The 17,893-nt window shown below is 39.8% G+C and overlaps 1 protein-coding gene across 2 annotated transcripts; it reads left to right on the forward strand.

Moving 5' to 3' along the window:
• The first annotated feature begins 2,046 nt into the window (after positions 1 to 2,046).
• On the forward strand, positions 2,047 to 10,163 carry LOC147619563 (uncharacterized). Of its 2 annotated transcripts, XM_086773571.1 has the most exons (5): positions 2,047 to 2,501; positions 3,339 to 3,442; positions 8,940 to 9,053; positions 9,257 to 9,340; positions 9,515 to 10,163. In XM_086773571.1, exons 1-5 carry the CDS (start codon positions 2,279 to 2,281, stop codon positions 9,569 to 9,571), a joined length of 582 nt encoding a protein of 193 aa, XP_086629697.1. In that variant the 5' UTR covers positions 2,047 to 2,278; the 3' UTR covers positions 9,572 to 10,163. The 2 variants fall into 2 exon arrangements, with proteins under 2 accessions (XP_086629697.1, XP_086629698.1); XM_086773572.1 differs by lacking the exon at positions 8,940 to 9,053.
• The last annotated feature ends 7,730 nt before the right edge of the window (positions 10,164 to 17,893 follow it).

The raw sequence follows: 17,893 nt of genomic DNA on the forward strand, positions 1-17,893 counted from the left end.
ATAGCACACATAATGTACATATAACATAGGACCAGCCCAAAAGCTGACCCAATGGCCTCCACTAGCAATACATGTGCAGAAGACATGGGAATTTGAGTGTAAGAGCAATTTTGCTCTTCTTCACCAACAAGGTCAAAATAGATGGTATATGGTAAGAAATACATCTTTCTTGGGCTCAATGGGAATGGGCTACCGTAACTTCACCACCTCCGAGGCTGCTTCCTCAGCATTAAAGTCCACTTGGAAGAACCTATCCTAAGCTTCCTTGCATCTTTGAAGTGGAGTGCAAAGTCAGAGGGCAATGCCACACAAGTACCCACAATCACGGGCTTGGAGACAGGATGGATGTGACCCGAGATTTTGGCAATGAGGGTTGTTTTGGCATCTTTTTCAATCTCAACAAAGGGAGTCGTGATTTATGGTTTTGGCCATGATTAGCCATGAGCAAAAAAGGTTGAATTAAACACAAGGATGAACTTTTTGACGTTGAGGGTAAATGGGAAAAGGAGGGGGAGTTGGGGAGTAGGCCAAGGTAGGAGAAGAGGTAGGGAGGGGGAAGAAGGAGTAGTAGAGGGGGGGAAGACAAGAAGCATAAGGGGAATGGCAAGCAGCAAAGGGGGGATGTAGGTGGGTAAAAATAGATGGGGGGATGTAAGCGACGAGGGTGAAGCAGGGGAAGGCAGGCGTCAGCAAAAGGGTTACATCAAAAGCAATGGCGGGTAATAGAGGGGGAAGGTGGGTAGCAGAGGAGGGATTGTAGGTGATGGTGAGCAGCATCAAGGGGTTGCAAGCAAGCGGTAGAGATAATTTGCTTCTAATATTAATATATATACACTTCTCATGGGCTGTAAAAGATAATTTGCTTGAATACACTCAAAGAACTAATCTTGCTGAGGTGAACTATGCCAATAGGCTAGCTGAAGAAGGGATTAAATTTAATGGTTTGTAGAAGCATGCTCTATAATTATTGGTTCATGACTAAGCATCAACAAACACAGGCACACCAAGCCCATTGGGTTGTAGCAAGGATGGTGGTGGCAGATTTAGTCACGGGAACACCAATGCACCATATTCCAAACATAATAGGTGACGATGAGATTGTTCAATGTAAAAGGAAGCTAATCACCATAACAATAGAGGATGACAATAGTTCACATGGACCTGAATATGTGACTAAAAATTAGCCTTATAGTAAGTGCGGAAGGTGATTAAACTTCTCACCGAAAAGAAACCAAGGAGTGTAAGTTGAATCTATAGTGTCATCCTCTAGAGTAAAACAAGTTTAGATACATGACGCAATGTGAGCCATACAACACACTCCCCTACGCAATAGAGTGGCATGATAGGCATGGCTAGGAGGACAAGCTGTAGTAAGAACAAACAACCAATCAAACAATTTGCACATGGTGTTTTGGCATCGAGTTTCTTTAGAATGTGAGAATGGGCAGGTGGACATAAGAGGCAATTCATGTGGTTTGCTCCTATATCAATAACACACCTTCCCTTTCTTCAAGTAGCTACATAAGGTAAAAGGTTCATGAAGGAGCCGACTTGTGGGGCTTGCTTTGTAGCTTGTTCTATGTCTTTATTGGCTTTAGAAGGTTATTACCTCTTTTGGTACTCTAGGCATGGATGTGAATTGAAGCACTTACAATGTTAATTTTTTGACATCAATGAAAAAAGGGATGCAATCAATATTCACAATAGGTGCATGGAGGATTCATGAAGTGTTCTCTTTATACTTATCATCGAATTTCCGAAACTGCGCACTTTCCCAATTCTATGTGAGATTCTCATGGAGCCAAGCGGTGTTCGATATATATATTTTTTGATCAATCAAATGAAGGAAATTCATAGAATCAATCGATTTTATTATGAAATATACTTACTAAATACCGATTTCATAACTAAATTGTATGAAAATTCATTCCTTAAAATAAGGGCTGGGTTGATCTATGGTGTCGATTTCACATGCGGGCGGCGAAGGTCGATGCTCGGCCATTATCTCTCGATGTGTGAGACGATTTTTTTTCGAGTGGCCGCCACATTCTCAATTGCACACAACACGCCCCTTCAGCTCATTATTCCGCTCTAAAACGAGCCGAATCGCCTTGGGTGAAAAATACGCAGGGTAAAATTGAGAAACTGGGCACGCAGAGATTAGGGTTTCCCTGCCAGGGTTGAGCTTTGAATAGGGTTTCAGAGCTGCGATTAGGGTGTCCATCAAGGTTTCAGTGCTCGTTCTGAGCTGTGATTAGGTTTAGCACTTCTGAAGCCAATGGGCATGCTTGTTTATTCAGCGTTTTTAGGGTTAGGGTTTCGGGTCGCAGGGGGAGCCTGCCATCCATGGCATCTGTTTAAGGACGCAAATACGCAGAAGGCGATGAAGGTGCAAGTTCGGTTCTGGCAGAGTCCACACGGTGCTCCGCCCTTGGCTTGCCGTGGACAGTCCAGTTCAAGTTTTAGACCCCCTCAAGATACAGTCCTCGAAGCACTCTCAGGTATGGCATAAAGGTTTTTAAAAGAGTTTTCTTGTAATGGAAAAAAAAGGGGGAAAAGAGGATAAAAGGGAAAAAATGTTTTTTAAAGGAGGAAAATAAAGGAAAATCGAGAGTGAAAAATAATTATAAATAGGGGCATTACAATTCATGAATAATCCTTTGGTTTAATAAGGATCATATGGGTATATAAAGGAGTGCTTCCTTACATCCTGAAGTACTGACATATATTCACATGTATACATAATACACACATTCAGGAATGAACATTTGGCACCAATTGCATTCAGTAAACATATACAATAGAGGTATACATGGTATACATACTTATTTGCTGCACTAATTCTTTCTATTTGCTACTTCCCTTAGTGCTAGGCTTCATTATGGCTGACTCTGCCTTGCATCTCCGGAGGTTTGATAGAAACTCAGTACGAAGGGCTTTGTGTGAATATATGCTCTTATGTGTGTGTGTGTGTGTGTGTGTGCGTGTATGAGAGCATATCTTAATATAGAGTTCTACACCCACTATTGGGCACTGATGATGTTAGTGGGGATGTCGTAGTATCTAGTCCATTCTATGCATAATAGAGTTGATAGTATATAGTCTTGTGGGTTGACTACCATGAGTATATAACATGCACGTTCCTAAAAGGTGAATTTGGGTGTGTTCCTAGATTCATCTAGGTATATATATACATATATACATGCCGAATCTTTGGGCACCCGTCTTATGCCCATGCAGTGCCAAGGAGTTATACCTGTTATACCTTTATTTTTTCAAGACATTCTTTAAAATGCATTTTAGAGCTGAATCCCTCTTCCTTCTGGTGCTGTTTTCAGAAGCTGCAAAGGCAGAGGGCAGAATTGCACAAACTACAAACATAGTGATGGGAGGTACAATCTCTGGAACATCGGATGATGAATGGAAGGCGTTAAATGAGAAGGTAGGTTCTCCTGTATGTAAGAATTTGTTCACAGAATTGAGCATTATTGGATGATGTATGATGCTTTTTTTTTGGAGAGGAAAGGGGAGAAGAGAGCAGACATAAAGAGGGAGAAGAGGAAAATAGAAGGAACTTAGGAAAGGCCTCATGTGAGGAAAAGGGGTGAGTGGTGCAGTTGCCAGCCCTTTTCCTCCTGAAAGACCAACCCCTAGCCTTGTATGGCCATTATGATTGACGGGAGGTGGCACATATCCTTGACACATCATCGTTCTCAGTTGACAGCGACGTGCAGGTTCAAGATCTGACACTTCAACTGTGCACAGACACTGCTGATATGTTCAGATCTGAGGATCTTATGCTCAAACAAGATCAATTAGTTATATGGGTCTGATAGGCTTTCCGCTGACCAACGACCATGACAGTGTAGGGATTGGTTGTGAAGAAAAGTTGACCCCAGCCTGTTTCCAGCTGTCACAGTCATGGGGGAGGCAGTTACGATGGAGCTAGGCAGGATGACAGGTAAGCATCATGGCAAACGTGTGAGCGTTTTGGGCAGATATGGACAGGCGGGCATAGGGGACGGTCACACATTAGCATGTGCAGAATGTTAATGATGATGGGGATCAACAGTTGGAAGCTGAAGCAAGTCTTTAAAATTTTCTACAATGGTGCTCACAAAGCAAACTCTGAGGGGAAACTTTGCAAACAGTAGGCTGAACTAAAGTGACCTTAGGTGAACAGTTTGATCTATGGATAACCATTCTGAAGTCTTTTCAAAGACAAGGTCGCCTTCTCTGAATAATGGACAGCAATATATACTTGATTTATTTTAAGTATTCAGCTAGACTCTTGCTCTACTTTGCTAAGCCTATACGGATTTTTAAGCACAATTGCACTACCATACACTAGATCTATACAATGATCACCTTCCCTACTAGGTGGTTATCCATCAAGCAAATCTTTAGGAAAATATCTTCAAATTCATGAATTAAATTAGAAAATTCAACATAATAACTTTCAATTATGTCTATAGCAAAGTAAATCAACACAAAAAATAAGGTCATAAAGAATTACCTCTTGTGTCCTCGGTATCCATTGCTCTAGCTCTATCGAACATCATGTTGGCGTGTGTTCTTCCTTCAAACTCAAAAGAAATTGAGCGGTTTAAATAATTTCTTTGCAGAGCTTGGCCCAATCTAGAAAGCGTTTTCCTGCCTAGGAGAATATGTCTCGTCTAAATTTGTAATTTGAAAGTCCAAAGGTTGTTTACACACTTGAACCTCCACTTTGACACCATTAATCGTAATAGTGTCCTACACCTTCTTATCAATGCCCTTTTTCCAAAGACACCATGTACTTATGAGCACTTGGCGTTTCGGGCAACTTCATTTTCTTGACCAATGCATAATTCAAGAAGTTATGTATGGCATTGTTGTCTACTAGGAGAGAGAAAAAGTGAGAGATTGGTGTCAGGGTTTTTGTGTATTTAATATGGTACAAAAAGGTTGCTAAAAAGCTTGTACATGATTGAGCCCTTGGTTAGCCCCAAAGGGGTTGACATTTGGCCCTACATACTCTTCTACTGAATGTTGTGATGATGAATGAGCGAATGACGACTGAATGAACTTGATTTACGACTTGATGCTTATATATTTGTTTGGAGTGTTGGTCGGCCAGCCCTTGGACAAGAAAAAAACAATGTTTTTTCTCATATAAATGTGGCGTTGCTCTAATGCCCTGCCTAGTTTGTTGTTGTCCGACCTCTGATGTGTGGCCGACTGGTCGTTTGGATGCTCCAGACAGCAGTCGGCTGCATGGTTGGTTGTCGACTGGGCATCCAAGTCCTCCATGATGGGCATCCAAGTCCTCCATGATGCTGATGTGTATGCTGATGATGATGATGATGATGTTGATGCTATTGATAATCATGATGGTACCACTGATGCTATTGATGATAATGAAGATGATGACACTGATGATGATCTAATTGCTGCCCAAACTAATGGATTAAACCAGGGATTTGGCTATTCATGCTGAGGATTAGCCATGGCATGGGTGTGCACGTTACATCCCCTCCTGCTAAACTTGATGACGTGGTGGACACTCTGTCATCCTTCCTCCTTGGACTACTCACCTTAAACTTCTACTTTTGACTTTGACACTGACTTTGGTTTTTTCGGTCTGAACACCTCCCACTTTTGATCTCCACTTCTAAGTTTTGCTGAAGAACTGAGGATCTATTCCACTGCTGTCCCCATGCCTGCTATCCCTTACCCTGAACACATCGATGGGTCACCTGTCGGAACTGATCTTGCCTGTTGCTAGGCCTTTAGAACTGATTTGAGAGCTTAATGATGTACTGGTTATGCGTACATACCCTCAGGGAATGCCTCCTCTAGCTTTGCCTGTTGTTGCAGACCACTCCATCTGCTACCCTATTGCATTCTTCTGTTGGAACTGTGCACTTTCTTGGGACTATGCTTAGTGGGCTGAGTTTGAATGCTCTGATACCAATGTTGCATGCGCGGAAGCCTTGTTGTATTGATCCATTGTCCTAAGCCTGATTAAGAACAAGATGCTCATTTAAACATGATTAAGATAAAGGAGAGAGAAGAAGAGAGAGATTGGTGTCTGGGTTTTTGTGTATTTAATACGGTACAAAAAGGTTGTTGAAAAGCTTGTACATGATTGATTCCTTGGTCAGTCCCAAAGGGGTTGACCTTTGGCCCTACATACTCTTCTATTGAATGTTGTGATGATGAATGAGTGAATGATGATTGAATGAACTTGATTTACGACTTGATGCTTATATATTTGTTTGGAGTGTTGGTCGACCAGCAGAACTGTTGTCGGCCAGCTCTTGGACAAGAAAAAAACAATGTTTTTCTCATATAAATGCTAGGTTGCCCTCATGCCGTGCCGAGACTGCTGTTGTCTGACCTCTGATGCCTGATCGACAGGTTGTTTGGATGCTCCAGACAACAGCCGGTTGTTGATTGGGCATCCAAGTCCTCCATGAAGGCGGTGTTGATGATGTGGATGCTGTTGATGATGATGATGATGTTGATGCTGTTGATGACATGATGGTACTACTAAGGCTATTGATGGTATTGATGCTATTGATGGTGTTGATGCTATTGATGGTAATGAAGATGGTGACATTGATGATGACCTAATTGTTGTCCTAACTAAAGATTTTTTTTTTGGGGGAGCAAAAAAGAGTGATGACGTGGTGATACTGATGTGGCACTACCACGTGGCAGGATAGCATTGTAGGGCAACCTTACAGGCTTGGAATGATGCGGCTAGCTTTTAGAAAGCAAAAGATGAAAAGCTTTTTAAATGCATCATATTGATTTCCTTGGATCAGAACCTCCTAGCACGTTTCTCTATTGTCTTTCCAATACTTTAGAGGGCGAGCTAGAAAGATAGTTATCTAAGCTCCTCCGAGCCAGATTCGTTCGGCCTTCTTTCTCACCATTTGGTGCACCCATCCTATTTGTCCAAAAGAAGGAGAAGTCTGCACGCCTTTATGTAGGCTACAGGGCATTGAATAAACTCAACATTAAGAATAAGTTTCCTATGCCAAGGATTGAGTACATTTTGGAGCGTTTAGACGGTGCAAAATTTTTCACTAAGATCAACCTCAAGAGTGGTTACCATCAGGTCCGCATTTTCGAACCTGACATTCCAAAAACAGCTTTCCGGACAGAGTGTGGTCACTACGAGTTCGTAGTCATGTCTTTTGGGCTTACAAATGCACCCGCAACCTTCAATAAGATGATGTCGAGGATTATCGTAGTCCTCATTTTTAAGTGTGTTTTCATCTGTCTTGATGACATAGTTGTATTCTCAGGCTATCTCAGCCATTGTGGAGCAGCCTGAGAAAGATGTGGAGAAAGTCTTGTAACTTTTGCGAGATAATGAGCTCTACATAAACGCCAAAAAGTCTATCTTCGGCGTTAAAGAGGTTCAATACTTAGGCTATATCATCGGTTCCGATGGGATTCGATTGGACCTCTCAAAGGTTCAGGAGATCCTAGATTGGGACATCCCTCAGACCGTCCCAGAGATCCGTTCTTCACATAATGTGGAGTATTAACATATCAGAAATCCGCCATTTCATTCTTTTGCGGGCTCTCCACAGTTGTTTACAGGATACACCCTCGCAGTCCATAGTGCCCTCTCCTACCTGTGTTTCTCCACCGGTCTCAACCCCTGTTCCAGTGAGAGTGTCCCCCTTTTTCCAGCCCACTCATTACCGTATTCAGATAGCCACACCGACTTCTCACCTCCGAGAATTCGACGTGTGGGTGATGCGTGTTCGTACTTCTACACAATATCAGGATCATTACTGTTTTATACTCGAGCGTCATCCTTATCTGGGCGCTATCCTCCCCGAGCGTAGCATCATTTTTCATGAATACTGCACCTATTCAGAGGATGTTTATCCATCTTCATTCACGGTGCGCCCCTCTACACCAGAATATACACCCTTCACATTAGTAGCTGCCCCTACCCCTGTACCTTCTTCTCCAGTAGCAAACTCTCGTGCGAGCCCAGTCCCAGAGGATCGCCCTTACTATACTGGATGGTCTATAGCCGCTTCACCAATACATAGCCTCTCCTCTCGGGATTTCCAGATGCTGCACCCTCCCGTCGATGGTTCTTAATAGAGCCCAGCGGCATCATCAACAGCAAAAACCCCCAAAGTCTCGTCACCCTGAAGCCTCTACATCAACATCTTCTCTCATGGCAGAACTTGTTGACATACCAGCCCCTCCGAAATGGTAGCCAGCTTTGCAGCAACTTCAGCAGCAGTTCCAACAGCAACTCCAAGAGTCTATGGCATCCTTGGCTTCGCAGATCCAATAGCTCCACACGGATCGCCACTCCTACACGAGTTCCGTACCAACAGCAGATGTTTCAGCAACCGTACCAGCAGACGCAGACGTCATTCCTTCCGAGGTAGAAGGCGACGATGTTAAAACTCTTTATCGTCTTTTACAAGCCAGTAATGCATCCATCGGTATGCATCATGCATGTGACTATTATTGGCCTTTGGTGCAAAAGTTCTGAAAATCTTATGTAGCCTTTTACATCACGTGTTGGAAATTTACTTAACTCGGAAGTTTTCCACCTAAACCCCTCGTGCAATGTCATGAATTGGTATTGCCAGTCACACTCAAGGTATGTGGATGCTGCTTGTCAACCAGGGTCTCATAGGTTCCTGTACTTCTGAGAGGAAGGCTACTTTGGTAGAGATTGTACCTCTGTCAGGGTGGTCACACTAAAATGGAAAGCCCATAAAGACCATTTGCACGGAAGTCCTATGACAACACTTTGCGGAGTTGCGTTTGACAGCAGAATGCTTTTTACAAGGCTGGCCAGTGTGATTGCTAGCAATTTTAGCTTGATTTCTGTGCAAAATTGAGAGACTGAAGTGCTCAAACAGCACTTTCAGAGCTTCTAAATGGTTCACATATGGCTTCTACAGGTGAATTCCTACCCCACCAGAGTAAATTTCACTGCGATTGGAAGTGGTGGAGATGACTTTGTTCAAGCTATGGTTGGGGCAGTTGAATCTGTTCTTCAGTGTCCCATCCCAGAGGTTCTTATCGGTTCTTTTTAATCATCGAGATTTACTGTTTCATGAGATTGACATTGGAGTTGTCACGTGTAGTTGATCTAGGCTATGTAATGCATCCGTAAGAGGAGCATCTGCCGACTTTTCATGTAATTATCTGGATAAAGACAAATAATTATGGACTGAGTTAAGTTCTGGTGTTTGGGATTTTTTTTTTTGCTTTGCAGGATGAAGTGAAGCTGAGCTTGTCCTCCAAGGGAAGATATGTTTCTGTCAGGATCGGACCAGTGGCAGTTGATTCTAGTGACCAGGTCTCTTTATTGTGTTTTTTTTTCTGTAGTTGCTCTGATCTTATTATGATGGCCTTTGTGTATATGTTGATGTAAAATATACATAAACATGCAGGTGTGGGCAGGTTGTGTGTACATCTGAGCGTTTGCATGCTAACAAACTATGGTTAATTAAGGGTTTTGGTGATTCTACAGGTTCAGGCGGTGTATAAAGCTATGAAGAGAGATGACCGAATGAAGTACTTCTTATGAATCTATGAAGCAAGAAAAACACCAGGGAGAAGGATTGCCACCTCTCACGAGCCTAGATTGATTCAGTTGATTTTTTTCGGAATTCAGCTCAATTGTCTGTCTCTAAATCCAGAGCTTACAATTCAAAGTGTGGCCTGCAGTTTCAGTGGTTTAAGCCCTTGTCAAAGGTGGGGTTGTTAAAAACTGTAGCTGCCTTGTTGTATATATAGGGTGTATTGCCCATTAATGTTATCTGCAGTTTTTAATGTGCTTTCATGGAAAAGTTGGAATGTAGATGGAAGCAGTATTGTTGTGGTGCCAACATTGCCTTTGTAGCTTCTTGGATCTTTTGGTTGCACTGAGTTTGTAGATGTTTGGCACAATTGGGAAAAACAAAAAGGTGCTATGGTTGTCTGCATGGTAGGATGCAAACACCCACTACATTTTCATCATCAAAGTTGATGCCACACGGTATGCATGCATCAGCCACAATGATTGTAGTTGAATCATGGGGAGGCACATTTGGTTGTCAATACGCCACAACATCTGCACTGTAAAGTCACACTTGCAAGTGGGTTGATTGCACAATATCAACATGCTGTTGGAATTCATCATGCCACGTCAAACCAACCAAGCCAGTAAGAAAGGGTTGTTGCAAGTAATTCATGCATGTTCACATGTAGAGCAACTACATCCCTCTCCAATGGGGTCATATCTTCCTCATGGCCAAGGAGCTACAAGGGGGAGATGCCTTAGATAAGCCTCCACCTTGCTCGAGCCTACAATCAATGCTTCCTTGCCTGGACATACCAATACCACCTGTTCGGGACATATACATGTTTATACTAATATAAACATATATATTTAATATATGTATGTATGTATATATACATGTATACATAAATACATAAACTAACAGGTATATATGAGTATAAACATGTATATTTAATATATGTATGTATATATATACACGTATAAATAGATACATAAACTAATAGGTATATATATATATATATATATTATGCGTGCACACATATATACTCATATATGCGTGCGTGCGTGTGTGTGTGTGTGTGTGTGTGTGTGTGCACACTCATATATACCTATTAGTTTATGTATTTATTTATACGTGTATACATACATACATACATATTTAAATATACATGTTTATACTCATATATACCAATTAGTTATGTATTTATTTATACGTGTATATATATACATACATACATACATACATTAAATATACATGTTTATATAAGTGTATACATGTAGGCGCGTGCGCACGCACACATATATGTATGTATACACGTAAATGTGTTATATGTATGGTGTGTGTTGTGTATGTATGTATACACACACACACACACACACATACATACATACATACATATATATAAACATATATATTTAATATATGTATGTATATACATGTTTAAATAAATACATGAACTAATAGGTATATATATATACATACTATAAGGGGGGGTGTGTGTGTGTGTGTGTGTGTGTATATATATATGTATGTATATATATGTATACACACATATATATATATGTATATACTTATATAAGCATATATATTAAATATATGTATGTGTGCATGTATATATACACTTATAAATAAATACATAAACTAGTAGGTATATATGAGTATATATATACACTTATAGGGGTGTGTGTGTGTGTGTGTGTATATATATATGTACAAGTATAAATAAATACATAAAATAATAGGTGTATATGAGTATATATATACTTATAGGTGTTTATATATGTGTGTGTGTGTGTGTGTATACATGTATATGTATATACATGTATACATAGGGATTTTTTCCCCCTTTTCTTTCGACCTTGCAAGAAGGGAGGAAGAGCTAGCTGCATGGAACATAGTGGGGTCTATGCATTTCTTAGCAATAAATGATGAAAATTATCTTAGGCAAATAACTCTTGGCATCACACCTTGTGTCTTGGAATAAGCTTGGATATTTAGCATTTTTCCTAAAATGTATTAGAGATCAAAAAAATATTTTTTCTTTTGGAGAAAATCGTGTATAGGGGAATCTCCTTTATTCCACATGTTGAGTTTTTAGGGAAAAGAGGAGCATTTATAGGCCACTTTGGTCCCTCTTTACATCACTCGAAGGGGAAAGCTAAGTGCTTTCACAATCGTGTTACGGAAGAATACTCGTACATGGTTCTTATCTCTAAATCTGAAAATTCATGAAAAGTATACGGAATTAGAAGCAACTTTTCGAGCAAAGTATATCAAGGCTCAATCCATTGAAGTGCTTTGGCAAAAATAATAGTCTTTATATCAAGAGAAGTTGGAATCCACCTGTATAAGGAGGTAATCAAATACAAAATAGGTGGAATAATCCTCCACCTAGAGAATCGATAGCAATGGTTGCACCTAATCCACCTTTACTAGATGGGGGGGTACATGTAGCGGAATTTGACGAAAGGGATAGGAAATAGAACATGAAGAGGAAGTAAAAATAAGATATTGCGGAAGGAAGTAAGAAGAAAAGGAGAAGGAGAATTGGATTGTTACTCTTGGTCATGGCGTGGAACTATATAATTTGAGAGGGGATATGAGGAAGCAGGGACCTAACATCAATTGGCCTCAGTTTTTTGCTATGTGTTCATAGGCGAGGAGGAAAGTAAATAGAAGTACAAGCATTAAAATTACAAAAAAAAGAAGAGTGAGCAGCCTGTTTCTATTGTTCTTATAGCACCATTGGAGGTCCAGGAGGATGTCGTTCCTACTTTGGATTGTGTAATTACAAGCCAAATAGTTTTTAAGGTCCTACTAGAAAGTGGAGCCAAGATCTGCTTAATGATGGAACCATTAATGCACCAGTTGGGACTCATGATACATCAGGCTTCTCCAATTAAGGTGAAGATGACAAATTATTTACATCTGAGTCATCAAGAATCTTAAGGTGTGTTTTTGGGGTTTCTATTGTGTTGTTCATTTTTATGTTATGACAACCAAGGGAGATGGCTACCCGTTGATTTTGGGATGATCGCCATCAAAGTGATTCGAAAATGGGACAAAAGACAATTGGTGATGCAACCTAATGGAAAAAAAGTAGTGGTTTATGACATGAAAGAAAAGAAGTAAAAAGATATACAGTGATGAAAATTTAGATGATACAAAGATTGATGAAGAGTATTTATATTCATAAGAGGAATTCAAGACCACGAGTGACACTGGAGATTCATCTATGGAGGTGATGGGGTGACACTTAATTCACAGGTAAACAGGGAAACTACAACTGAGGTTCAAGAAGAGTTGAAGGCAGATCAAAGCAAGTTGGAAGTTATGTTAGCAGATGACTCGAAGCTCAAAGAGAGGAAGGAGTTCTTGGATATGTTAAACAGGTATCCTAATTTGTTCATTTTTTATTACACACAGATTAGAGGAGTAGATGCCATAGAACATCACATTGAGTTGAAGGAGAATGCCAAATCAGTAGCTCAAAAACTGCAACAGTTGGGAGTGGTATAGCATGATGCTTTGCTTAAAGAGGTAACAGGCTATTAAAAGCTGGATTTATATATATTGTAGAAAAATTTGAATGCGTTTCTCTTGTGGTGGTTACTTCTAAAAAGAATGGTAAATGGCAGGTATGTGTGGATTATAAACCACTTAATGTAGCAACAAAGCAGGATCATATTCCTCTACCCTTTCAAGATGAAATTCTTAATGAAGTGGCTGTTTATAAGCATTATACGGTATATGATGGTTATTCAAGTTGTTTTCAGATATGGATTACAGAAGACGATCAGAAAAAGACTACATTCATCACTCCATGGGGATGTTTTGCCTATCATGTGATGCCATTCGGATTGACAAATTTCCCTTTAACCTTTTAAAGGTATATGAATTATGTCTTTCAGCCATTCTTTGGGAAGTCTATCATGGTATATAGTGATGATTTTTGTATTTATAGCCCTCACATTTTACATTGTTTGAGAGTGGAAGGTTTGCAAAACAATTGGATAGCTTGGGTGGGCAATTAAACTATGAGAAATGTAAGATTTCCAAGAAAGAAGTAGTTCTACTCGGCCATTTAGTTTCAACAAAGGGAATTTCACTAGACCCATCCAAGATTAAAAAACTTTTGGATATATACTTGGCCTAGTTAACATGTTGATGTGGTTCATTGGTGTAAAACTTGTCATGCTTGTCAATTAGCTGATGATAAGAGATTGATGCACGGGCCAAGACAACCTATTGTGGCTTATGGATCATTTGAGAAATGGGTATTAATGCTATTGGACCTTTGCCTAGGACTCATAATGGCAAAGTTTACATTTTGGCTGTAGTGGATTATATGACTAGATGGGCTGAAGCAGTGCATGTCCCAAGGGTGACAAAAGTTACAGTTTCTAGATTTATCTTTTCTCATATATGTTGCCATTTTGGTGCACATTTGGAATTGGTTTCAGATTGTGATCCAGGCTTTCGACAAGGTATATTGAAACAGATCCTTGATAGACTCAATATCAGATAGATATTCTACTCCTTATTACCCACAGTGTAATGGTTTAGTGGAAAAGATTAATGGTATCTTGTGCAAAATCATAGCTAAACATGTGGAAGCTAAGCCAAGGACTTGGGATCGGCATTTGGATGGAGCACTTTGGGCATATAGGACTACCTTTAAAGCCTCTACACAATTTACTCCCTTTCATCTCGTTTATAGTCAAGAGGCACTTGCTCCTATTGAAGTTGATGTACCAAGTGTAGAGTTTTTGAAGAAGATAAACAGGGATCCTAATGATCTATTCCAAGATAGACTCATTGCCTTGCGTCATTTTGAATTGGATAGAGAGACAGCTATTGATCACTTTATAACCACTTCTTAGGATGCTAAGAAGAAATTTGATTCCTTACTCAAGGAAAAAGGTCTACAAAAAACATGCTAGTGATTAGATATGAAAACTGTCTCGATAAGTGATTTAATGCAAAATTCTTGCAGTGTTGGGAAGGTCCATTTATCATCAAAGAGGTTTATGACAATGGGAGCTACCACCTTACATATTTATGTAGACGTGAGCATACCCCAGTGAATAGTTGGGGTCTCAAGCCTTATTTCACCCATTTTGGACAAATATGGTATGGTAAAGAGGATTCTGAAGTAGACTTATCCAAGATATAGCATGTAAGCCATGAATGCCTTAATTCATTGGGAGATGGTTCATAAGATCGGGATTTTTTTCTCCTTTTCTTTGGATCTCGTAGGAAGGGAGGAACAACTACATCGAACACAGTGGGGTCTATGCATTTCTTGGCAATAAATGATGGAAATTATCTTAGGCAAATAACTCTTGGCATCACACCTTGTGCCTTGGAATAAGTTTGAATATTTAGCATTTTCCCTAAAACTTAGTAGAGATCAAAAAAATCTTTTTTCTTTTGGAGAAAATCGTGTACATAGGGGGCTCTCCTTTATCCCCTCTCTTTACATATTAAGAGGCGTGGCTCTTGTGACTCTTGGCCTTGTGGTGGCTCTTGGTCTTGTGGCTCGGCACCCAATGCTTGGGTGCTTGATGGTGTGAATTTGCAAGCCTTTTTCAGGGGTGTCCACCAACGTTGGCTGCCCATCTTGCTTGTGCTTGTCCTCGTGTGGCTGTGCACTACCCATCCGTTGCCCATGCATAGATAGACTCCACACCCCATTTTTGGGTGAAAAAAGAATATTTTCTTCATTTCCTTAACCGGCCTAAAAAATAATATTTTTTTTTTAAAAGGAGTAGTTTTTTTTTAAAACAAAACAAGAAAGCTATCTTAAGCAAGGGACAAGCACGACTCACAATAAGAGAGGAGCACCATTCTTTTATAAAAGTAAAAGGAGAGAAATAGAGAGATTTTGGACATCTATATAAACCATCATATGTGTTACAAAAAAGGAGGGGGTGAGAGTAGATCTTAACATCATTAGCAAGAAGGGAGGTCAACTATGTCATGATCTTTGCGGGTGCATCAGTCAAAGAATTCAAGTCTTTTTCATGCAGGAAAACTTATACCCCAACGAGGATGAGATAGCAGTGCTATTCGAATCTCTTCAACTGGGTGTCTTGTTGCACCTGTTCATCATGAGTGGTGAAAGTCCATTTATGTATTTGCTGCAAGGTAGATGGTAGTGAGGAAGGAGAGGGATCCTCTTAGATTCTCTTATTCAAAACATCTTTTTTGTATCCCTTTCTCACAAGAGATATACTCGTTATTTCTTAATATATATATATTTTTAAAACAAGTCTTTTTTATGTAAGAGAGAGAGTGTGAGAGTTTTTGCGTTCATTTTGAGTGTGTTTTTAAAAAAAAGGTTAAGAGTGGATTAGATTGGGTGTGTGTTTTTAGCCCTTCACATTAACAGCTTGTTCAACTGTTTGCTCATCAATCTGAGCCCCTTCAACTATCTCTCTTCTCTAGATGTTCTTTCTTATTTCTTAGTCTCTTGCACTAAGGGATTATTGGGATTTTCTCTTGCTTTGAGAGTGTGTGCGTGTCTTGACAAGGTGGTATGAGGGAGTAGAGGGTGCTATAGAGGCCCGTTTCCATTTATTGCCTTCAATTCATGTATACATATATATAACTATTATCTACCTATCTACCTCTACCTCTATGTGTGTGTGTGTGTGTGTGTGTGTGTATCTACATATTTATACATATATATGTGTAGATATATATATATATATATATATATATATATATTACTATCTATGTATCTATCTACACACACACACACACACACACACTCATGCATATTGTTATTTTATTGTGCATCTCTTTTTTGGGGATAATTTCCAGATGATTGATTTACACAAATTAGCAAGTAATTTGGTGCCTTTCCAAAAAAATATACTAGACCTACACTTTTTCTTATCTAGCGTTAATCCCTTAGTATGAATGGATCAGTTTTGGCGGATTGATTCCTTATAGATGATACTAAGATGACAAACCTATTACATATCAAGGGTCTAAGATCCCTTTACCATATAAATCATAAGATATTTTGGGTGACATCTATAACACATGGTAGATCCTATGACACTTGCAAGACACACACATGCTAACTCTTTGTTTGTCTGTTTGGATGGATGCAGGTAATAGGATCTTCTCTCTCAAAGTATTTTCGTTGTTTATGCTCTACAATAAAAAATGTTTTTTTCACCAAATGGAGTAACTGGCTACTTAAAACATGATTATTGTACACAAAACCATTGCTATATAATCATGTTTAATGTTTTTACTGGTCAAGTTGGATAAGGTTCTTAGAGTTTCTTTGACTGCTAATATAGAAGACTGAAAACACACACACACACACATGTATGTGTGTGTGTGTGTGTGTGTGTGTAGAGGTATATAGGTATACTTATATATATCTATATATCTATAAGTATACATATATAGGTATATATCTACTTATATATAACTTTTCAGCTATCTATTTATTTATTTATTTATATATACATACATACATTGGGATTCCCTAGGCCTCCCAACAATCCTTGGTGATTATGCTGACACACTAGCGTTACCATTTGAGATTACAGAGACCATCGTGCCTTTATAAACGAAAGGTAGCACGACATTCATTTTATTAGTAGTGTCCTAGCTTATTCATGGGCACTCTTGGTTGTCCTTTTGTCTTAGGTATGGAAGAAGAGCTCTCAATGTACCCCGGTTCATCCTTCTTCTCTTCAAGTTCACGAGTGTGGGCTCCTAAATTCACAATCATCTAGTCAGGTAAGTCTCTCCAAAGTTAAGAGTTCCTTTGTAAAAGAGAACTTATTTTAGGACTCGGATTTTCGAGGATAAGAAGGTTGTGGGGCTACTATATTCCTCGTGTGATATTCACGCTCACTTGGCTCAAACTCACTCAGAGGTGTGGGGCTACTATATTCCTCGTGTGATATTCACGCTCACTTGGCTCAAACTCACTCAGAGGTGGGCTTGGACCTACCAATGTGTAGGGTATGTGCACTGATCCGTCCCTATAGGAGGCGGTACCTCTAATGGGGTCAAAATAAAGTCGTCATTGGCCTATTACATCAGAGAAAATATTGTGGTGACTATGATGACCCATGGAAGGCCAATTTTCACCTCCCATTGAGCCCTCCTTCACTACATCTAGCAATGTGGAATCTAGTTGGATTCGTTTCAAGCTCAGAACTGGTTCTTTTTACAGCTTCTTAAGAATGGTCACAACCCACGGGTTTGGCCTACGACCTCTTAAAGGTTGAGGTTTTCTTACTGGTTCTATGATTGGCTACTCTGAAGAAATAGGATCTGGGATATGCTCAGGCGGGGTCAATAGTTCGTACTAC

Source organism: Cibotium barometz, chromosome 33 (genome assembly GCF_041138505.1).
Source record: "Cibotium barometz isolate CiBa-2024 chromosome 33, ASM4113850v1, whole genome shotgun sequence".
Taxonomy (NCBI): Eukaryota; Viridiplantae; Streptophyta; class Polypodiopsida; order Cyatheales; family Cibotiaceae; genus Cibotium; species Cibotium barometz.